Here is a 25,445-nt window from a genome sequence, read left to right as displayed (position 1 = left end):
TAAAGTGTATTAACATAGGATTATAATTGCTATTAAAGGAAAAAATGAATATTTAAATATATTATATGTCATAAAAGCAAATTTTTTGGGACAAAAAATTGGCATTTTAAGTAAATTCCTGATTTTTTCAGATTGATAAAATTCCCTGACTGACTTTTGCCACCACGTGTAAATTAATGAAATAGTAAGCAATATGTTTGGAAACCTATTCAGATTATTTAATTAAGAAATAAAAACTTAATTATAGAATAAATATAAAACATTTTATTTACAAAATTAATCTGTACAAAAATATTTTAACATCATTTTCTGAATCTTTTGAAAAGAGGATGTTTGCTGCCTTCTCTTCTAAGTTTATATTCCATGTAAACAGCATCATCAGCACCAGACAATGAACTCATACTACCAACACGACGAGAAACCTTCAATATAAAATATGTTTTAGTCATGGTTAAGATAAGATATATTTTTACATTATGTTCAGTCAATATGCTTAAAATAGCATTATATAAGGTTTTAATTGTTAATAATAATTATTTTACTTTACTTATCCTATAAATAGTAAAAACTTCATAACCAATAATTTTTTGTAATTTTTATTTTTAAAAAAGTATCAACTGACAAAGTATCTAACTGACAACTACAGAACTTTTGATATGAGATTCTCCTAACTAAATGAAAAATTATAGACATTTTTTTCGATAAATAAAAAGCTTCATTTTGATTGCATATTTTTAAGATATTTATTTATGTTAAAAAATATTAAATCAGTTTCTTTATAAAACCATAGTCTTTATATTACTTAAGGGAAAAATTAAAGCAACTTTCAGCCTAACAAAAGAATCTAGGAGAAATCTGTATCCAAAGTTAAATAGCTATTACAACATTTCCCAATCCCTCCCTTAATAGTATAAACTCATACAATTTGTTAAATCTAAACAGTAGCTGATTTGGAATATTTTTATTTCTGAAACATTTCAGTTTTGTTCGTTTGTGCCGATTACACCAATGTATTTATATTTCTAACAATCAATAAGTTTTTTTTTTTTTTTAAATCCTGCGCCTAGCCAGTTCCAATCGGCCATGTGATGTCTTGCTTTCCAATAAAAAAAAGGGGAAAATATATCCTGATGTAGCTATTAAATGTACTTCCTCATTACCAGGAATCTCGACATTACTTGGAATCCATTAGATGACAATTATTTTTCCATTTTCAATAAGATTGCTAATTACTGTATTACACAGAACCTCTCCAGAATAGGAAGAATACTTCCTATTTACAAAGAGCTAAATTGCATCTTGAAAATCAACAAGAAACACAATTTTTTAAAACAATATTCTTAAGTATAATATTGATTAATATATATTGCATTGCATATGCTTTACGATATATACTAATCAATATGATAAGATAAACGCCTAAATGCAGTGTAATAGTAAATTTGTGTTAAGATAAATTTGTTGCCTCTCATATAGCATTTTGATTTCTAGCATAGCTTATATTCTACTCATATTTAAACAGCTTAGGTACAAAAATAATTTGTATTTAAATTGTTTATTCCATCTGAAATTGGAGTTACTTATAAAAATAGTTTTTAATTTATCTTTTTTGAAATAAATGCATTAATATTAAAAAATTAATCATTTTAAAATTGTTTTTAGAGTTTCTCTGAAATAAACAAATTCTTGTTTTAAACCATATAGGAAAAAAAAATTCTGAAATACGTTTGTGTTAGGGCAAAAATTAGGGAGATTAGAAGCAAATATACACAAAACAACTTGTTTATGAATACCACATTCCTTTCATTTAAAGCATAAAACGTTGTATAAATTCAAAACTTATTTCAATAGCAAATAAAACTAGACAGATAAAATAATAAAAATTCATATTGTAATCATGTAATGCAAAATTCATTTTACATCACAAAATGATTGTGAGCCCTACTCGAAAATCCTGAAAATTTCTTGAGTAAACTCATTAATGAGGCATTTCAAAAATTTAATGTCTTCATGAATTTAAGTCATTGCTATTTTCAAAACATGAAATTCTGAATAAATTATATGCAGCATAATTTAAATGAATAATTAGGTATAAGTTTATTTTTATCTCTAATCACATTTATTATTATACCAGAAAAAATATTTACAAATGAAAAGTGTGTCAAGTATAAATTACAGTTCTAATATTTCTATATAAAATATTAAAAATGTAATCGGTAATTTCTTGAAACTTCCGAACCTTGGATTTCCGGATAGCGATTAGCAAAAAATCCGGATTTTTTCTGGAGCACAATCATGTCTGCAAAAATAATATAAATTCTGTAAGAATAAATAGATATATATAGGTTACCTGTTGAGATGCTTTGCCACCTAAAAATTCAGAAGGAACTTTTTCATCTTCAGCATCAGCATCATTGGCAGCTAATACCTGCTGTAAAAGCTGAGTTTGTTCTTCTCTTGTTTTATAAGCTAATTCTTCTTGCTGTATATAGAAAATTAATTGAAATTACAGGTGTAAAATTATCTCATCAACTTCAGGAGACAACCTTTACAATTACCACACTACATTCAGCTTTTCTATTAAAATATTTTTTTTAATGTTTAGATTACACTGAGAATGAGATATAAATAGATCTGAGATATTTTAGCATCATTGATTATAAATCTGCAATCAGTTTCTCTCTACAAGTTACAGGCTTTATGCAATTTAATAATATATTCCTAAAAAGGACATTTTAAAATTCCCACGAGTGACTACTAAGTGTCTCCACTTCTCTGCTATGTAGGGAATGGCGGAAAGAAGACAATAATACATTTCAGCTTATGATGTGATAGGAAACAGTCATATGTTTCTAGTCTTTATTTTCAAAAGAGCAGACAAGTTTATATATATAAACCTCTATGTTTTTCATAAATGTTTACATTCATACAAAAATGAAATAAAAAAAAATATCCTTTAAAAAAATCTGTAGCTTTTGGAACTAAAATAGTTTCAGATTTAAAATCTCCACATTCAAATTAGGTAAGATTTAGTACTTGTATAAATGCATCGAAAATTTGATTGTTATTTACAAGCTAAATTTGTAGATTAATTAATTTATCATTAAAAAAGTGAATGATAAATTGACAAATAACGAGAAAATGAACACAATTGTATAAAAATAAATTCTAAGTTGAAAAGTGGTATTCCTTTTTTCAACATTAAAATTATTCTTTTCTTTCTTTTATAAAAAAAAAACATTTATTTCAAAAACAAACAAGGAAGAAAAATAACATAACGACATTTTTTAGGACATAAATTATTGAGTATAAAGTAATAACGAAGATATTAAAATTATATACATGCATCAGAAAGTAATCTGTAAATTTGTTTACATAAAACTATTACAAATTATTGATGATGAGGGCTATAGGCAGTAATAACATGTCTTAAATAAAACAAAAGTAGTTCAACATTATCATTTTAATTTTCCATCAATTTTAGAATATTTCACAGAATTAATCCTAAAATATTCCTCCAATAATAGGTTTTGTTCAAATATAAAATAATAATAAATCACTTTTATTTGAAACAATTGTTAAATTTTTTTACTATTAACTGTTGAAACCAATACTAAATATTGCTGAAAATGATTATTTTTTGCTGAAGTATATTGTTCTAAAAAATCAAAACTTACTTAAAATGTCAATAAAACAACGATTTATGTATTGACATATTTATTAGACTTATTTTAGGATTTTAGACATTAACATATGAATCACAAGAACTCCTTCACAATTTTCAAAACTATTAAAGTCATAATTTGATCACAAACCTCATCCATTCCCATTAATTTAGTGATAACTTTGTAGCTATAGCCTTGATTCACCAAAAATCTCTGTCGCTTCCTAGAATAATGCATTTCCATAGTATCTTGGGATACTAAGGTGTAGAAAAAGGCATTGTATTCTTCAGCATAAGCACCTAAGAATACAATAGTATTCGGAATAATTATTGCATATAGTTATTTTTTAAAAATATATTTCTTTTTAATCAAATAACTACAAAAATAAAGAAAATGCTGTTTATTTGTAATTTAGTAATAAAATGCTGTTAATTATTAAATTACATTATTTACAATGAAATATTTTTATATCTAAACAAAATATTACTTACAACAAAAATTTCTGAAACATATAATGGAATATGATAAAAATACTTTCTATTTCTCAAAATATATATATATATATTTGGGGGCTAAGCCCCCTGTTCGCAACCACTCGCTTCCCAGCAATAATTGTTTTTTCTAGTATTATGAACATTTAGATCTCTTGGTGAACAAAAGTAATTTTTCGAAGTAATCATTTTTTAAAATAACATTTATGTTCTTATAACATTATAATGTTCTAACAAATTTGATGAGTTCACAACCATAATTTAAAATTTTCGCTAATAATTGCAGTGCTGGAAACAACTTAAATTAGGGATACAAAAATATTTAAAAGAAAACAATACCTTTACGACTTTTGTTAATTTTATGCTGATAACAACCAAAACAATTAGAAATGAAGGAGGAAAAACTGGATCCTACCTCGTGATTTTTAGGCCAATAAAAATGCACGGACAACAATGAAAAATTCTGACATCATTATGAGACATACTCAAAATAAAATAAAAATCGCTACCCAGCTTTAGATGGTAAGTTTAGTTGTTAACATATTAGCAAGCAGCATCATTAAAAATTATAACCTTTTCACACACATGCGATCTCAATTTTCATTGGCTGCTTTGTGCGTTACTAACTGCAAGTGTTCTGTGATTGGCTATGTGTTATCCTTTCACTCTTTTCTTATATTATATATATATAACAGTGAAGTTGACATATAGAAATATGTATGTATAACAAAGCTTTTTATGGAGCTGCCTTAATACATAATACTTTTTTGATACAATTTGATGTTTAGTGTTTTCTGTATTAATGTTGAAACAGTTACTTTAAATGGAAATTATTGGAAGCCAATAAATTTTGAGTCATTACCACAAATAGTGAATTGGAACGATTGGAAACATCATTCTAGTAGTAGGAAAAAAATGTTTCTAAAGATACAAATGTTGATGTTAAAAGATGTTGATGTTGAAACATTTATTTCAAATAAAAATCATAGAAAGTAAATTAATTCAGAGTCACAACCACTAATCGTTTACTGGAAGATATGGAATATTTCAAATAGCAATATGTATAATATATGTGTGTACCTTTTTTTGCTCTCAAAATTCTTCCCAATCTCTGAGCTTCTTGCCTCCTGGAACCACCATGACTTGATATTTGGATAAGAACATTAGCTTCTGGTAAATCAAAAGATGTATCAGCTACTTTAGATACAAAGATTGTGTTCACTTTAGGATTGTACTTGAAGTTTTGTAGAATTTGCATTCTCTCGGCTTGAGATGTTGGCCCATAAATATAAGGTCTAAAAAATATAAATAATAAATATATAACTGAAAAAACAAGTACTTCAAAGGCATGGAAACGAAGAAAATATTATGAACGAGAAGAGTTTATCTTAAAGGTACACTCCTAAATGAAGAAATAACTGCCTGGATAAATCTTAAAAAAATTAAAGAAATAAGTTTTAAAATTCTTATGGTTAAAAAAAAAATACTTAAAGTCAGAAAATGGGACTTTCAATATTGGCTAATTAATAATACAATTTTTATAATATTTTAAAGAAAATAAAAATATTTATAAACAAATTAGCTTTTTAGAGAGAATTTTTTTTTTTTTATCAATAACTACATCAAAATGTATTTCTTTCAAAAATGTACAGATGTCATTAAACAAAATCATTTTAAGAAGAGACATTTTTATTTAAAAAAATATTACAAATCTATAATAAGTTATATCAATTCAATACAATAAAACTAAAGAATATTTGTAAAAGATTCAGAGGTATCAACTTACCTGTTCATTTTTATAGCATAATGCTTCAGGGCAAACACATTATCAGAGAATACAATAACTTTATCACTTCTTATTTCATGATACCTAATAAGGAACTGGCAAGATCTAAATTTATTTGGATTCATTACAAAGAGGAGCTAGAAATAAAAATTACAAAATATTAACAATATTTATAATTCATTTTAATACTTACCTCCCACTAAAGTATCTTTTTATAAAAATGTGAAAATTAAAAATAGAAAATGAGTAATAACAATTCACTTTATATAATATTATCAATAATTTTAAATTGTTACATTTTACAAATTATCACTTTTTAATATTTTTAAATTGCTAGACTTAAAAAAAGGAATATTGATTCAATATTAAAAAATATATACAAATTCTCAAGATTATAAATCAAACATAAATTTAAGATATTTTTAATTAAAATTCATCTGCAAAAGATCTATTATTTTTGTAAAAAAAAAATTGCTACCAAGTATTTCAGAAAAATTTTAATTAAAATTAGTAACAGTTATTTATTTCACTTTAATAGCAAATAAATTTCTAGTTAAAATTAAAATCAACTATACATTTTTCAAAATGAGAGAAGAGAATGATATGAAATAATGGTTAATTAATAATTATTCTTGCTTAATAACTATCTACCACCTATTATTTTAATAAGCAAAGATCAATATTTCAAAACGAATTGCTTAAACTACACAACTTATTTTTAGCCATACATAATTTCAAAATTTTTTAAGATAAGTTACTATTAACACAGATTTTATGCCAATATTAAACATATAATGAACAAAAGAGAAAATAACTACTTTTTTTATCTCACAATTATTCAAATATGTAAGCGAGATAGAAACATCAAAACAATGCTGTTTCAAAATTTCGAATACATTCAAGATTAACTTTTTAAGTAATTATGTACAACAAAATTATTTAATAATTTTCAGTCAATTCTGGTTATTAAAAATAAATATGCATTATACATCTACATAAATACAAAACCAAAATTGAATAAAAACATACAAACCCTTTTAAAGAAGTTTTATAATTTTTAATGAAATTTCTTGTATAAAATATAAGAAATGGTAATATATGTACAATAAGAAAAAGCATTTTAACAATGATGTCTTCATAAATTGTGCAAAACAAGATAAAATAGTAAAACAAAGTATAAACTACACATAAAATTAAAAGCTTACTAATTTTTTAGCTGCCTTAGCAATCAAATATTCCCTATAAAACTCTGGAGACATTGGACACCATACCTAAAATAAAAGATACATGGTAATAAAAAAATTAGACAATTGTATCACAATGTAATACATAATTCCAGGTATTTTGTGCAATTACAAAATCATATATAAACTTTGGAAAATATAAGAAATCAAAATGTTGATTTAAGCATTTTACAGTTATCAAAGAACTTGTATCACATTTGTCAAAAGTGTGTGGTCATTTCTCTGAGAGAGAGTATTAAGAAACGGATGTTCTGTCAGAAAGAAACCTATTTCTTTCAGGATACTAGAAAACCCAGTAGAAACTGGACAAAATGGAAGAAACTAAAAATAACTTATTCAATTGTTTAGCAATAAGTAATATAAGAATAGCTTAAGTTAAAAACAAATTTAATTTAATATGATACCAGAAGGTCATAACTTTTTACACCTTTAAAAAAAATATTTTCTGTGTAATAGAAAATTTTAAATCTTTGTACTCATCATTTAACAGTAATTATAAATTTATAAAAATTATATAATGCTTATAAAAATTATCCTCTTATGAAGGAGAAGAATAAAATATGAGATTTGTAGTCGCATATATGTTTAGTGTGGGATATGTTATAATCGTAATATTAATCATATTTATACTTATTCGGACATTTTAACAGTCCTTTAAGTAATTATAAAATTTGGTTTCTGCTGTACTCATTTGAAGAACTACAGTTATTTCAGTCTTTTAAAAAATTCATTACATTTACCTTTCCCGGAACTGATTTTCAGTTTTCACTTATTAAAAAAGGTATTTTAAATAGCTTCAAACTCAGTACTATTAATTAAACTAGATTGCAATTATAAACGGCATACAAATTATTTTAATATATTTTTAGGAAGAGAGTTTTTCCTTTCTATAACTTGTGTTGGATGATACCTATTTCTCCTGGTGAGGTTTTTTCTGCTGTAGGAGAAATTCCTCCCCCCACCCCTGACTAGAAAGAATAAAAGATATATATAAAAATATATTAAATAAAATAGCTATCACCATTTAATTCTAATGTCTTACTCTACAGTATTGGGGGAAAATATATTCTAAGAAAAGTATGCTGCTCAGCTATCCCATCAACAAAAAAAAATCCCTATAAAAAAGAAAATCAAAGATCTTTATCAAACTATTTTACATTGGTTGGCAGTAGACAGTCTCTTGAACAAATTATTTGCCAAAAACATTAAAGAGTGTTCCTTTGCACAACTAAAAGACTTTGATAATTTTTTTTTTTTTAACAATGCTTTCCACATCATGAAAATATGTTTAAGTCATAAAATTTTAAAGCAGTATATTAGAGAAAGATAACATATCATCAATAGTATGAATATTTATCAGCACTTCTTAAGATACCATTTATAAAATAAAACAATACGTTTCAGAAATGATAGGACTTATTTCATCCCTCAACATTTTATTGTTCTTTTAAAAATACATGGTTCTTTTACTCTCTAAATGATGTAATGTTGTTAAATATTCATATGTTTCACATCAGTTTTGAAATTTTTAATATAAACTGCATTTAGTTAAAGCTTTATATATATTTAATGTTATTCTATAGATAATACATACCTCAGCACATTGAACTTTGGCAATATAACCATTATTTTGTAATTCAAGCCAGTTAGCCTCATACAACTTAGGACCAATCAAAAAATTTAAATCTTGAATTTTGTCATCTTCCCTAACTAGTGTAGCAGTCAGTCCAAGTTTGCAATGCGCTTGAACAATAGTCAGAACTCTTCTGAACATTTTTGCAGGTATAGTGTGCACCTCTGAATTAAATATAAATATTTTATGAGAAAATTAAATGATAATTTAATAAACTTAAAGAGTAATAAATATTTTACTATTTGGACAATAATAGTCAGTCATAAATTAAATCTTTTAATTACAATCAAACCAGCATTAATAAGTAGAAATTTAAATTAATCAAAGTTTCCTATATCACAACATTAAACTTACTATGAAACTGTAGTTGAATGAGGAAAAGATTATTTAAGCCAATAAACAATTAAAGAGAGCAGTTTAGTAAACAATTTATAATTCATATGCAAAGAATAATATCCCTTAAAGAATAAATTATAAACTAACATGAATTTAATTAAAATTTAAAATCTTAAAATAAATTAGATGCATAAAATACTTTAAAAAATTCAAGATTAAGAAAAGAAATTATTGCAAAATTTAAAATAACTTGTTGTCTTTCTAGTTCAAAATAACTTTATAAAAAATATTTAATAATTTAAATGGTTTTACTGTAGGGAACCGATTATCCGAAACGGTCGGGACCATCGCTATTCCGGATAACTGATTTTTCCGGTTTTCTGAATCGCTACAAAAAGCCGTTTTTTTAATTGTTAAACCCAACTAAAAAATTTTAAAAAATTGGAAATAATCTTAAAAATAAGAAAAAACGATGAAGAAATACACTAATGATTATTTCCAAAATGATGGTAAGGTAAACCTCTTTAAAAAAAGAAAGAAAAATCGTAAAATCTTACAAGAAAAAAAAAAATTTTTTTTAAATGGTGAGAAAATTTATCGAATTTTGTTCCGGTTTTTTGGTTTTCCGGTTTTCTGATTTCCAGATAACAAGTTATGTACTGTATTTAGAAGTAAGGTTCTTCAAAAACATTGCAACTTTTAATATAAAGTTTTTTCATGTACTTTCTTCAGTTTTGGTCATTTAAGTTGCAAATGATGGTAATCATATATGACTGTTTATTGGAAATTCAGAATTTAATTTCTATAAAAACAAAATATTGAACTAATATATCACATCACCTTTTCGCAATTTTTTTAAAATTTTTTTTTTTGGATGAAAAGAATCAAAAATTTTTTATTTATTTATTTTATTGCGTGATCAAACAAAGCAAAATTTAATATTCTTTTATTTCATTCGAATTTTATATTTTAAAACATCAATTTTGTGGTAGTTTGAGAGATGTTCCTAGTGCCAAAATCTATATGATATCACTGTAATTGTGATTATGAAAGAGTAGTATTATATTGTGGTCTTAAAACATTTACAAAACAAGAATAACAAATCACTGTATTTAAATACATTTTAATTAGGTTTGGGTAAGAACAATTTTTGAAATATTTTACAAATTTTTTTTTTTAATATTGCATTGCTTTTTTTTTTGTTTCTAAAGAACTAGAAGCATGTTTGAGCAGCAAAGAAAATCTATTAATTTTTTTCTTGTATTGAATCAATTGAGTTGTTAATTACTGTTTATTGATGGTGACAAAATAGATGCAAAACACTGAATCTGAGAAAAATTTTCTGTGATTAATGATTCGATTACCACACAAAATTACAAATAATCAGTGGATAAGTAAGTAAAATAAATACCATCTAAAAGCATTAAACCCCATTCTTGTTCTTTAAGCCAATTCATCACCTGTTCTGCCTCCCAAGATCTTTTTTGAGTATGTGTAATCATAGAATATGTTGTAACGCAAATACCACATCCTGAAAAAATATGACAATAAATAACTTAATTTAAACATTAAAAAAAACTTTTTTTTTAATTTCAATAAAGAATTATAATGTATAAGAATAGTTTTTAAGTTAATAATATAGTTCATAGGATTTTTTTTTTTTTTGCAACAAACTAAATCTTATTATGCTATCAGTAAGGCATACGCTTGTTTAGGTATATTTTACAGTTAAAGAATTCTTATGTTCCCTTAAATATCTTTAGTAAAACTATTTTTAAAAGATATTTACTTTTGTATTTTGAGCTAATTGGCTTAATTATGTTATTTCTTTTAGCCTGTATTGGCTTAAAATAGTAACCTATAATGGCCAAACTCAATTACATTTATAGATTAAAAGAGCACATTTATAAAATCAGGGAAAAATCTTTGGAAAATCTAATTCAAACAGCTTTTTCTGAATAACATGTTTTCGCTTATTAAAAAATTTCACAAAGAATATAACTTTATGAAGGAACTGAATAAAAAAAAATAACAAACTTTATCAAGAAACTAATTTTGCTGCCAAATGATTTAATGTTCTTTAAACAACATTAAAAAATAGAAATAAATAAAATTATTTAATAGTAAAATTATTTAGGGCAAGCTTTTAAATAATATTTTAAATTTTAGCTTGAAATGTGAAAATACAAACACTAAAATAAGAATGCTTTAAACTCAAGAATAGGAAGAAAAATTTTTTTTTTACCCATCGGCTTATCTTTTGCATCAGATGTAAAACGACAAATCATACTATCATCAGCTGTGGACCACATTTTAAACTAAATAGAAAGGTGAAGAAATACATGAGCCTGCCATTAATATTTACCGCTAAAGATGTTTTAAATATTACTATTATATTATTTTTTAGATATTACTAACTTGAGTTTTCCATTGTTCTACTGACACACCAGAATTGCAGAGTACAAGACATCTTTTTCTGACAGTGCAGCAAGCAGTGACACCAACTAAAGATTTTCCGGCACCTTAAAAATAAAAATATTATTAAGCATTCATACAAATTCTTTAACAAAGGAAAAAAAGTCACAAAATAGAGCGAGTATTCCCTTGCAATAAATCTGAAATGGATTAAGAACAAAATTTAAAAACTACAAATAGTAAAATTTTATTAAAAGCTAAACATGTTTAAGTGTCATGTGACACTGAAACATGGAAACAAATTTTACTATTTTGTATATATATACACAATCAAGATAAAAAGAATAAAAGAAAGAAGAGATTAATGAAGAAAAATAATACAAGGTTACGAAAATAATAGGTTAAGAAAAATAATAGGTTACATATATAATACTGCAAGCAATATGAATTACGTTTTACTTTAAGGGATATTAGATATCACCCTAAATAACAATTATTTTCTTGATAGTATTTGATATCTTTTATCTATAAATTATCTTAGTGAAACAAATGATTCTTAAGCATAAATTGAACAGATGTTTTGATGTTATATTAATACAAAAATAACAAATGTTAATAATATATATAAAACAAAGCATAGAAATAGCTAGCAACTTTTCCATCTCTACCTCTCATGTTGATTGGATTTATTTAATGAATATAAGTATCCCAAATAAAATATATTCCAAAACAAAATCATTCAACAATATCAATATATTTTATATATGAGAAGAAAAAAATTTTAAGAATTCATATTTTTTTAAATACTTCAACTATTGAAGGTTTCATTCTTAAGAAGCAGTAATAATAAATTAAAAACATTATTTAAATATGAGGGTGCAAATAACATAATTTTCATTAAAAAGTTATTGAAACTTAAAAATTGATATACATTATTTAAATGATATTTAAAATGAGGAACTTCATTCTAAAACAGATTTTCAGAAATGCAAGTAGTAATATAAGAACATAGAAAAATATGCTTCAGTTAAATAAATTAAAAACAAAATATGATTCATGTTATAAACTGATTGTTAAGATATATTTATTTGAATATGCTTCTTGATAAAAACGCTAACATCTAACTTACCACAAGGTAACACAATAATTCCAGATCTTGCACGACCATTTCCAAACATTTTTCTTAAACTTTTCTCTTGGTAAGGTCTTAATATAGCCATGGGTCTCAAATCCATACTAAAAAATCAACATTTAAATTTCAAACTAATAGAAATAAGAAAAAATGTTTCTAATAATAAATTAAAAATCATTTCTCTGGATCCAAATGTAATAATTTAAATATGAAAGTTTCAACTTCGACGAGTTTGAACTTATACATTAGTAAAATAATATTTAAAAGTCATACTTCTAAATTTTTTCCTCACAAGTTATTGCAATATAAATACATCTAGAAACAAACTTTTTAAAATAAATTTATAAATATTGTTAAATGAAAGTAAACACATGTTTTATAACACTTTCTAAATTATATTTTAATATACATATACATATATATACATAATGTTATATTAAATGTGAACTTACTTGATATCAGGATTAACAGAATCATTTTTGAAGTCATATTCTGCCAGCAAAGGATATTCAAGCTCAATACACCTTAAAGCAAAAACAAAATTAAAATTAGAAAGAAAAAAATATGAGAAAGGTAAGTAAGAATAGTAAATACAAAACAAAGAAGCTTAAATTTTAATAATGAAACAAATTAAACTTTTGATAACTTTAAAATAAAAAAGATAAAAAAGTAACAATTATTACATTTTGCAGACTATTAACTAGATTCTTATTTATACAATACAAATAGAAAGCTCTCGCTTTCTCAAACACATATTGTCTTGTACAGGTATCATCAGTAACATTAGCAACTAACATTTAATGTGCACTAAAATCCATACTTTATATGCTTTTTTGATGCTGAATTAATTAGAATAATCATCGATTCTGACACAGCAAAATGTTTAATTTCACAAATGTTTCAAGCACGTCAGAGATCTATAGATTCACGTAAAATGGTAAAGTTTTAATCAGAAAGACAAAAAAATAATAATAAAAGATACTATTAAACTATTATTATTTTTCTATGAAAAACTTTAAAATACATTAAAAATTGTTACAAAAAACATGGTTAACTTTAATGTAAACATTTATAATAGTTATATAAATTTTATTGAACTTGAGAGTCTTGCCTTAATATGCATGCGGAAAAAACTACAAGAAATGTCAAAAATAATTGTTTACATTATTTATCAAATGATTGTTAAAAATTATATTTCACACTAAAAATATTATTTATAACTAAATATATATATAAAAATATTAACTATAACTATCAATTTGTACATATTTAATTGAAATTTTATTCCTAAGCGAAATACATTGTTTTCATTTAAAAAAAAAAAATCGCAAACTTATGCTTTTTTTGTATTATAAAAGTAAAATTACGAAAAAATAAAACATCAAATTAATTTTATACAGAAAACAGAAACTGTACGAGAAAAACTGAAAGATCTAAGCAAATTTTTTAATATCAAGTAATCATAAGGTCAATGTTGTTACCACAAAAGTAAAACTGAAATCAAACACGGAACTTAACTTAAACTTCAAAAATCCATTTTTATGTGCCACTTCACAGTATCAGTTACTGAAATAATTTTCAAATAGTGTTATACAACAAAAAAAATCAAAACAATTAATATTTACTTTATAGTAAATTAATAAGCAAATTTTGTTAATGAAGCAGCCGTACAAAGTATACATGTACACGCCTAGCATAGGGCATTTCAGCTTTACCTATTCTTAGAATGTTAAACATTTTTGATTGAACTAATAAAAAATATTGACCAAAAAAATATTAATAATTATATAAATATTAGTAACTAATAAGGATAATTTCCTAAATGCAAGTCCATTGTGAATACCGTTTTTGAAGGATTTCAATTTTTTCTTGATTAATTTCTACAGAAACTGTTTGGAAATCTTCCTTATCTTCCTCTTCACGCTCAAGCTTTTCATAGAAATTAAATATATCATCAGGAACACTCTCATTTTTTTCAATAGTGGCATCTGTGCTTTTACCAGGAATAGCCCCATTAGTTCCATTTGACTGGAAAAAAATTATGAACAAAGAATAAAATAAACTATTTTACCATTTTAAACATAACCATCTTCATCTTGACACTTTATATGCAATACAAATAAAACAATAAAAGTTTATATGAAAAAAATTCATATGAATTATTTATCATATTAATTTCTAGAAACTAAGAATATCATTGTAAACACTGCACCAGTAAATGACCATAAAATCAACAGAAACATTAAATTAGACTTACACTTTTATTCATAAAAACTAATATCAACAATATGAAAAATCAATAAAAAATTTTAATTTTTGACAACAATTTCTAAGTTAAATACACAAGGTTTTATGTGTATAATTAGAAACTTAATTACAGTTAACACAAAGATAAATATTTTAAATTTGTATGTTTATAAATCTCAGGACAAAAAAAAAAAAGGGGGGGGGGAGTAAAAGAATCTGTTTGAATAAATTTATATACAAAAGGAGCATAATGCACAAATTAAGAGAAGGAAAGAAAATGAATGTAAGCAAAACAAATCATGCAACCCCTTTTTAAAACTGTATGCATATATCATCCTATAACTGGTATAATAGGGTAAAATCATAATTTTATTCACTAGTCGTGATCGACAATAACATGAAATGCCCTTTATTCAAAAACCTTTAAACTTCAATAGCATCTGGTGCTCAGATAAGAAAGAAAATAGCTAAAATGCAGAGAAAGAGTTCTAAGAAGTTTCTCCCAGAATGTCACCAAATTTTAATAAATCTTTTCTTTTTTATTTATTATCTATACAAAATCTATCAATGTAGAAGAATTTCTTGATTTAGTCCTCCACCAAAATGTTAAAAAAGATTTTCTAATATATACACCTTATTGATCTGAATGTCACTTAGCATTATAAATTTTAACTTTAAATGCTAACACTCAAAAAAAAAAAAAAACTTTGTAAAATATTATAATATCAAATATAGTTGTACATTAAGCCCCTACATAATTTGGCTCTTTCCTTTGTAAGAAAACCTCAAACAGGATTTAAGTTGCTGTTCAACTAAAATTTATTTGTCAAAAAGGGATAATTTTTTTCAAACACAAATAATAAAACATTAAAATTTAATTCAATCTCTCAGGAAAATGTTTTTGATTTTTATCTAGGTTAATTTTATATTCCCATACTATTTAACACCAACTTCTTTAAGTAAATTTCACAGAACTTATCCTTGAGGACAAACAAAGTATGTTTGTTACAAAATGAGGTACTATTTTAAACATTGTAAATGAATAGTTCCAAGTTTACTTACCATGATGTTATTATTATAATATTAGCTACATCTAAAATAATCTATTTTCTGGAATTAATATAAATATTGACAAATAATTTAGTTTAAGAATTCATATACAAATAACCTTAGATCAAACTAACAATATCCATTACCCCTTGTCCAGTTTTGGCTACTCCATCAACGTTTGTAATTGCGCTATCATCATTTTCATCTCGCTTCAATCGACACTCCTGGATAACATGATCCTTGAGTAGCTTTTGCAAAACTTCCTAAAAATACATAAATAATCATGTAAAAAATTATGCAAATGATTTAGTTATTCATTCATAAAAGTCTTTTGAACTGTATAAAAAAGAAAAGCAAAAGAAAGTTAAATATAAGTCAGGCCAAATAATAAATCACAATAATTAAAAAATTAATTAGAATTTTAATCATAAATTAATAAGAATTTAAAATATAAAAGATCTATATTTTATTTTATAAAAAATATTAATTAAAAGAACTTTATAGTACCCTAAAATTCCTACATTAACTTATAAAATATTCATGATACAGTTTGAACATTAATTGCAGCCAATAGATATTTAGAATTAAAGAAGAAAGAAAAAAGATATAAACAGAATGATTTTTTTTTTCAATTCTACTTTGCATTTAAAAAGCTGAATTATAAAATTATTTCATTAGATATTAATTTTTTTTGCTAAATTAAAATACTTCATTCCATCGACTATAAACTAAATATAAAAAAACTAGCTAATGATCAAAAATACAAAAATTAAAATCAAATAAATAGATGCTAATTATGAATCGATATTTATTCATTGTAAATAAATAAGAATTTTTAAGATGGAGAAAAAAGAAACTGGAAATAACTATTAAAAAAAAAAGATGTGAAAAAAATATGTGTATTAAATTTAATGTTAATGAGTTAATATGTCTGTGAAATTTTTCACATGTTATTTTTTTATGTGATTTTTTTTTATGTTATGAAATTTTTTATGTAACTAAAAGCCATCGAATTGACTGTTTCAGTTTATATAAAAGAATTATCATTAGCATTTGAAATAGAATAAGTTTTGAACAATGGTCCTTAAATATGACAGGCTATAAGTATTTCAGATTTTAAAAAAATGCTTTATTTATATGAGTCTAATATAGGAAAATAAAACTTTATATAGTCATTTAATATGAAAGGTAATAAGTAAATCATATTTTAAATATAAGAAAAGTATTTAGTTTATATATTTACAATACTGAATAATAAAGTCTTTCACAGAAGAAATATTTTTATATGGATGCTTTTTTCTGATCAAACAAAAGAATTACTGCATTAAATAAGATTAAGACAGCTATAAATTACAATCTCAACATGAAATTGTTCTCCATTTTGCACAGATGTAAAAAAAAGAGAAAAAATACAACACTTTTGATTAAGTTCAAATCTTTCAATGGCTCTTATAAAGTAATACAATAACATAAAAAAATTATTTCACATTAAATCTCTTTTTCTCCAATAAAAGCAAATTAGCTAACTTAAAAATGAATAATTTTATAGAATCACACACACACATATATACTTACAGGAAATTGGCTTTCTATAAAATATCTATTATGCTTCAATAACAGTTTTATCTTTCCATAACTAACAGTACAAAGCTAAAAAAAGAAAAATTGAATTAAATTCACATAATAAAATAAAATATTTGTGAACTGAAATAAAATAAAAAAATAAATGTTATTCACCTTTATAAATTCTACAATGCCATCAGGTATGCTGGTTTTACTAAGTCTTCTTAAATATTCAATAATGTCATTTGTTTGTAAACCAACAGACACAGCAGCATATAAAGAATATGCAGTGAGACGGTATTCATGAATATGTTCAGGACGACAAACAGGCTAAATAAAAATAATGCACTATATCAAAACAAAATTCATTGTTGGTTTATTCAACAAATTAATAAAAAACAAACGTATAATGAACAGATTTTTGAAGCTTCTTACTGGTTGTCTCAAAAATGGCCAGATGTTAAAAAATTGATTAAAGAAAAACGGGAGGAGAAATTAATGTACAATGTTCAGTTTAGGAAACTAAATAATTTATTTTCCACAAGCCTTAAAATTAATTATAAATTTTGTCGAAAAATGGTACTACTGACTAGGAAAAAACTATTAAACAATGCTTTCAAAATAGCCTTCATTAGCAGCAACAATGTTAAAATACTCAGTGTGAGACGTACATAATCAAATATTTAATTTAAAATGGTCTGGCATGCATAAGAAATTAAGCACTCAGGAAGTCCAGTTGGTAAAGGCATCATTCACTCTGTTGGTGAAGGATTGAGGCTATGAGTTTGATCCTGGCAGTTAACTAAACAATTACCATGTATAGGCAGCAAGGTGTATGTTTAATGTGGTTAGACTGAACTTTTTAACATTGGTTGAGGTGTGGATGATTGGAGAGACAGGTACCAACTCAGGTGCTGTCTACATTGTCTGACTGGGACCAAAATTACATTGCATTGCTTCCATAGCTGTTAAAAAATAAAGCCTTGAAAAATGAAGCTAAATTTTTGGATTTTTTTGAGTGGTGCGCAACTGAAATTAATGTTGTACAATCAGGAGCGCCATTTTCGACAAAATTTCAAACATAGTGCAAATTTTAGAATTCGTTGAGGATAAATTTTTTGGTTTCCTGAGTAAAATGCAACAGATTTATATATTTTATTCCTTTTTTTTTTTTTTGATTGATTATCTAAATTGTTGGTCATTTTTGGGACACCTTTTATCTTTGTTTCAATAGAGAAGAATAAAATCAAACAAATAATAACAGCTTATAACAATATAAAGTACATACAATAAATGAAGCAAAAATGAGACATTTTAAAATCAAAAGTTTCATATTAGAAAATAAGCAATAATTTTTCTTTCCCTTTTGTAGAATTACTATAGTAACTATTTAATCAAATTAGTATTTTTCTCACCCTTTAGTAGCTTATTGTAACTATGGAAATAATAATTAAGAACGTGAAAATATTTTTTTAGATTGAGTTAACAACAAAAAAATGAATTTCTGAAAAACAAAAATTAAAATATATATTTCCAAAAAAGACATTTTTTAACAAAAATTTTACAAACAAATATATAAATATAAAAAAAAAAAATAAACATGTTTCTTGAAAAGTTTATGAGCTCAAACAATTCAAATGTTATAAATTTTCTGTGTCACAATCAACAAAAACTCTTTTGGTAAAACTCAAAAGTTAGTAATAATCTTTTCTGCAATATTTTCAAATAATACCAAAAAAAAACATTTTATAAGAAAAAAAAACTATAATAAAAAGTTGTTAGTTTTTACAAGCAAATCAAGACATATTTTTATTTTACATTTCAGCTGAACTATTGCTATTGCACTACAATTTATGGATAGCTAAATACAATAAAAGAAGAAATTACAGAAGCATAAGATTTAGCACTATTTAGTGCCAAATCATTATTAGTATTATATAATGTAAAGGTATTACTAGTATAATATAATATGCAATTATTAGTATAATATAATGTAAAGGTAGGGCGGGTAACAGTCTAACAACAAGAATACTTTAATTAAGTAAAAATATAATATTAAATTTGATTTTAGTGTAGACTTTTAGTACTTACTATACAGTTATTTTCATGACATTCAGAAAAAAGGGATAATAAATAACTCTCAACTACAATGGAATTAAAAATAATACTGAAAACTGATGTTTATTTAGCTCATCATCAGACAGATCTTATAAAAATATGAAAGCACACAATATTTTTTATTAAATTAAATATTAATAGATACCTCTGATATAGCAATTAGGAAATCGTGAGCATGCTTGTACACTGGTGAAAATGCTTCAAGAAAAATATGGCCATCAGGTGCCTGTCAAAAAAATACAACAATTGAATAATGATAAAATAACTTATATTCAAATAATATAATTTATCATTATGTATCATCTTAAATTTAATAGTTACTTGAAATACTCCAATCAGTCTAATACATATTTTAAGAATACTTGTAATATATATATTAGATACAGAAAATAAGAATAAAATAAAACAGCACAAAAATTTATAGCAAACAATAATGGAAAAAAAAACTAATAATGACAAAATAGATAAACCAAAAATACAAGGCTGAGAATTGTAGTTTAAACATACCACCCATAAAGGACGAGAAGCATGGTCCATTCGTAGTTCCATAATTTTTCTGTAATCCTTGGCACCAAATTCATCTTCTGGTGTTTCTGAAGTAATCTGTTGACTAGCAGCCGCAGGTATGACATCTAAAACATAAATATATGTTTATTTATGTATAAGTTATACAGCATTGAAGATTGAAATTAAGTCTGTCACATGTTTAAAATGTTCTTCTATCGCATGTTAAGTCTGTTTTTTGTTTTGAAAACAATACACTTTGCAAATACATTAAAGTATTTTTATTTATTACAGTCTAAAATTGTTTTCCTGCTTCCATTTCCATTACTTTATGCATATTCAGATTCTAATCTAAATATTTAAATACTTATAAAATGGAAAATGAAGCAGCAAGGAGAGCAAAATGAACAGCATATGGAGCAAAACAGCTTGAGCATTTTTTTCCTCTTTAAAACTTCTAAATTACAGGTTTTAATTTTTGGCAAGAAAGAACTTTTAAGGAATGCAGTACAATTGAAAATTCTAGAATATTTCCAGAGATTCTGGGAAATTATAATGTTTTAAACGAAGAAGAAGGCAGCATGAAATGAAAAACGATGATAATGTCAAGTTTTGAATATTATGTAAACAAAGCATTACATCTTTGGTTAGTACAAAATATTACACAAGGACAACAACGAAGAGGGGACCGATGTCATGTGAAAAAGCTATGCTTTTCAATGAAGGTTCAAAAAAGATACAACATTTAAAGCGAGCACTAGTAGATTTAGGAACTTTAAATTCATTTAATCTGTAATTATTACTTCTGAAATTAAAAATTTGACTGAGTCCAAAAAATATATGACAAGTTTATCTGCAACGCTGATTAAAGTAGTGTGACGCTTATCGTCACTTAATTCAGAATCCCATTAAAACATTTAAAATAGATTTATCATAAATTCCAAAATAATTGATTAGATTTAAAATACTGTAGAAACTTCCATTAGTACATAGAACCTTAGCAAATACAAATAAACACTCATGATTAAAGCTAAGAAATACTTGCCAAAAAGGGTTAATCACAAGTCTATAGTCCAAGCTTGATCTCTTACGTGACCTTTCCAGAATTTAGCAATTGTTTTATCGAACAAAAAGGATAGTATATAAGATATAAAAAAAGACAACAGAAACGAAAAGAGTAGAACGGAGTCATTAGAGGTTCACCAACTTTCATTATGAACGTCAGTATGGATAAGTTCTCTCCATGCCAATTAGTTTATTTGTTTCTAATCAAAGCATTTTAATTAATTTAATTTGTTATTTTAATTTGTTACTGATTAAAGCATTATTAATTTAAGTATTTTAGATAGTTAAAGTATGTAAATGAATTCGACAATATATATATATATATAAATAAACAATCACTGGTTAAGATAAGTAGAGTTTGTGTCTTTAAACCACCGTAACAGTAGGCTCAACTGGCGCTCTTCGACCCGGAAAACATTATTATCTATAAACAAGAAATTTAGCTCAGGAACTGAAGTAAGCAAAGAAAGAATTACAATGCTAGTAAGTGCTGCTAATGTAACTAGAAATCATAACTTACTTTGTTAGTCATCTGTCACAGTTACACATTGTATAATGTTACAATTACTCTTTGATTTAAATCTTTTCTTTCAATTTTCATAAAACTTCATTTACTTTCTATTCTATAACAGCTTGAGTTTATTCCATGCAAAATGTTAAATGATTTTTCTTAAATTAGGGACCTTCCTCAATTCTAACATAAATATATTAAAATATTTTATTTGGCAAAAATTTCACTTTTCTTTTCAAAAAGAATCTTAACTCTCTATTTGCCATTTGTTTCTCTTTTTTCCTTCCATTAATTATTTTTTTTTTGCAAAGCTCTACCGCTCAGCCACCGGGCGTCTATTGTACAACCACATTATTCAATTATTCTTTATCCTAGTTCTCGCATTAATTTTGTTTGATATTTTCGTTGAAATTGATAAATTGCTTTTCTTCATTCAATCACTATATCCAAATACAAATTTTGTTCTACTTCAACACATTATATTATTATGATTGGGTTCTATTTAATTTCTGGATTTTATAGGTATTTAGTCTATTGTTTTGTTCACATTCAATCAATCTCATCCACTATTATAATATATATAAAACATATATTCAATTTACGACAACAACATGTACCATTTTAATTTATTTTTTTTTAACTCTAACATTCATCAGTCACTCAAAAAAGCCTTGTTCCTCCAAAAATGTGAAAACACTACTTGTTGTCTATACATATTAATATAAAACCTAGATAAAGTGCCAAATATCTGTCAAATGGTATTAAAAAAAAATTTAGTTCTGAAAAAAAAAATAATTTTACACAGCATTTGTAAAATGCTATTCATGATACAAATTAAGTTAGAAGTAACAATATTAAACAAAAAAGTTATATAAATTACCAGCTTCAGTTTCTTCTTCAGCATAATCGTCATCAAAGCCTTTTTTGTAAAACTTTTTCTTCCCTTTCTTCCAATCTAAAATAATTTTTTTTTTAAAACACTGATAAATTTTTATTTAAAAGAGGTATTTTTTTTAAAATTAAGATAAAGAATTTTATATTACAAATTCAGAAGAGAAAATTTTTTTTTTTAAAAAAAAAGGCATCAAGTCTACTTATTTATCATAAATCATTTATAAGTAAAAAAAGAAATTTCTCTATGATAAAAGGAGTAAGAAAATGAAAATAAAAAATTATGAATTGAAAAAGTGGAAGAAAAGAAAGGGGGGAAAAAGAAAAAAAATTGTTAGGAATCATAATAAAATTCATTTTGATATGACATTATGACATGGATTCATCAAATTTGACTACACTTCATCGTCTGAAAAGGAATTTTTATGGTGCTTTTATAAATCCTAAAATTAAAAACTAGATTTAATATGAAATCTACTAATTATGAACTGTACAAAAGGGCTAGCACCTTATATACACATGGGGTTAGCAGCGAAAATTTGTAATAAGACCACAGGTTATTTCTTAAGATTTATTTTCATGTCTAAGCTTAAAAATCATACAGTCCTATATTGTTATTGTACTTTCGCTGCTTACAATTTTACATCCAATTTATTATTTCATTTAACTTTAGCTGAAGGCATACAAAACTGAAGATAACATTAAAAAGATGGCAACAGTTTCACTCTATTTATGCCGAGATATTAATTTCATTAAATAGTTTATGGCTCAAAGTGTTTTAAAATCTTAAAAAATATATAGTTATGTTTTTTTTTTCACATTTAAACACAAATATTAATAATAAAACTTACTAGATTATTTAGCATATTCGCATATTGTATCAAAAAACATTAAAGGATAATACCTGAAGTTTACAAAATTCTGCTTATGTTTTACAATCATGTAATTTCCTACACACAATGCCCAAAACATTTAATAACCTTGTTCATAATAATTAAATATAATATTTCATTTAATGTATTACAAGATGTATTTTTTAATTGAAAACAAGTTTCCAAGTTGAAGATATATTAAAAGAGAAATCGGTATAAGCATTTTGATCTTTAATCTACAAATTTTTTATGAGAGTGGCATAACTAAACTACCACTAAAAATATTAAATACCAATTTCCTAGTACAGTACAGAACCCGTTATCCGGAAATCAGAAAACCGGAAAACCAAAAAACCGGAACGAAATTTGATAAATTTTCCCGCAATTTTTAAAAAAAAATTTTTTTTTCCTTATAAGATTTTAGGATTTTTCTTTCTTTTTTAAAAGATGTTTACCTTACCATCATTTCAGGAATAATCATTAGTGTATTACTTCATCTTTTTTTCTTATTTTTAAGATTATTTCCAAATATTATTTTTTTTTAGTTGGGTTTAACACTAAAAAAACGGCTTTTTGTAGCGATTCAGAAAACCGGAAAAATCAGTTATCCGGAATAGCGATAGTCCTGATCGTTCCGGATAATCGGTTCTCTACTGTATATATAAGACAGGTTAACTTCATTCTATTTTGAAGTACCTTTTGATAGATGAAAGTTGACATAGTCGAAATATTATAACCCCTTAAGAATAGAAGAAAGAGCTATATGGGCATTATTATCATTTGTGTAGATTTATCTACGATATCAAGTTCTTCCACTCACTTATAAATCAAAACAAATAAAAGATATAGATTGGGCATTGGGAAATTATCAGCATCGAATCTTTCCATCACTTCTCCATACATTCAAAAATAAGTTTATAAAAAAACACCTTAAAGAAAGTGTCTCATAACACTTTGGCTTGCTGCAATAATAAAACTTTCTATAATGATAAGAAAAATTACACAATTTTTAATTTTAGACAAATTAAAGCAAATATTTTATTGCACTTAAAGGTAAACAAATACAAGGATAAGGCCACTTAAATACTCAGAACTGTCGTCGACTTAATATGTTGTTGTCTACTTACATTTAGAAGTTTTTATCACGCGTCTAGCTTAGTGAATTTGTTGGTAGACAACAATAATTGTAGGCATATAATTTCTAAAACTACTCAATGAGGGTTAATGATGTTTAGATAAGATTTCGGTAAATCTTAACTTTGTAAACTCTAATCTGATGCAGTGAGTGAGTGAGTATAAGATTCCTGTTTACATATTATTTCAAAATTAATTCAAGACATGTGCCAAATGTATAACTGATTGTCAATTTGATTACAATTAAATGATTTATAAACTTTTCATGTACCTTTATTAGTTTTTCCCATGGTTAATCATTAACTCATACACAGAAATAGAATTACTAAACTTTATTAGATGCAGTGAATGATTTTAAGATTCCGGTTCATATATTATTTCGTAATAATTCGAAACATACGCCAAATGAATAACTGATTGTAATTTTGTTTACAATCAAATGAATTATAAATTTTTTAGGTACCTTTGTTAGTTTTGCCCATGGTTAATCATTAAGCAGAAACAGATTTCCACTGATTTCAGTTAAAATCATAGATATAAAGGCAGAAGTAAAGGCAAAGGTAATCCCCTAAATTAGTCCCTGGTTAAAATGGATAGCACTAGTGTTGTCAAGTAAGTTACATGTTTATTTAGTTCGACGGGAAAAGAGGATTAAATAGAAACTGGATTAAATTCGGATGAGTTAAAGAACATTATGAACAAAGCTGTAAAAAACTGATTAAACAGTTGAATCCGTGTATTTTTATTTAGAATCGGAGTAGAAGTAAAAAAGATTTTGTTATTTAATT

At 24.9% G+C, this 25,445-nt stretch overlaps 1 protein-coding gene across 2 annotated transcripts; it reads right to left on the bottom strand.

Moving 5' to 3' along the window:
• Nucleotides 1-241: 241 nt before the first annotated feature.
• hay (ATP-dependent DNA helicase hay) lies at nt 242-25,357 on the bottom strand. Of its 2 annotated transcripts, none has more exons than XM_016051954.4 (20): nt 25,121-25,357; nt 22,641-22,715; nt 20,188-20,312; nt 19,826-19,906; nt 17,737-17,892; nt 17,575-17,649; nt 16,146-16,262; nt 14,546-14,730; nt 13,155-13,226; nt 12,700-12,806; nt 11,574-11,677; nt 11,401-11,473; nt 10,567-10,686; nt 8,781-8,983; nt 7,148-7,213; nt 5,943-6,079; nt 5,237-5,451; nt 3,816-3,964; nt 2,351-2,482; nt 242-422 (listed from the first exon to the last, which is right to left on the bottom strand). In XM_016051954.4, exons 1-20 carry the CDS (start codon nt 25,137-25,139, stop codon nt 303-305), a joined length of 2,331 nt encoding a protein of 776 aa, XP_015907440.1. In that variant the 5' UTR covers nt 25,140-25,357; the 3' UTR covers nt 242-302. The 2 variants fall into 2 exon arrangements, with proteins under 2 accessions (XP_015907440.1, XP_015907441.1); XM_016051955.4 differs by having other exon boundaries at nt 24,929-25,256.
• Nucleotides 25,358-25,445: the final 88 nt, after the last annotated feature.

This window comes from Parasteatoda tepidariorum, chromosome 10 (assembly GCF_982258835.1).
Source record: "Parasteatoda tepidariorum strain Cologne lab strain chromosome 10, Ptep-v5.0, whole genome shotgun sequence".
Taxonomy (NCBI): domain Eukaryota; kingdom Metazoa; phylum Arthropoda; class Arachnida; order Araneae; family Theridiidae; genus Parasteatoda; species Parasteatoda tepidariorum.
Note: the sequence above shows the minus strand (reverse complement) of the source record. Positions and strands in the feature narration are given on the sequence as shown.

Coding starts and splice junctions, on each gene's coding strand:
- hay (XM_016051954.4), bottom strand. Junction 20,313..22,640: donor TGAAGAAGAAACTGAAGCTG/GTAATTTATATA, acceptor TTTATGTTTTAG/ATGTCATACCTGCGGCTGCT. Junction 7,214..8,780: donor CCAAAGTTCAATGTGCTGAG/GTATGTATTATC, acceptor CTTTTATTTTAG/GTATGGTGTCCAATGTCTCC.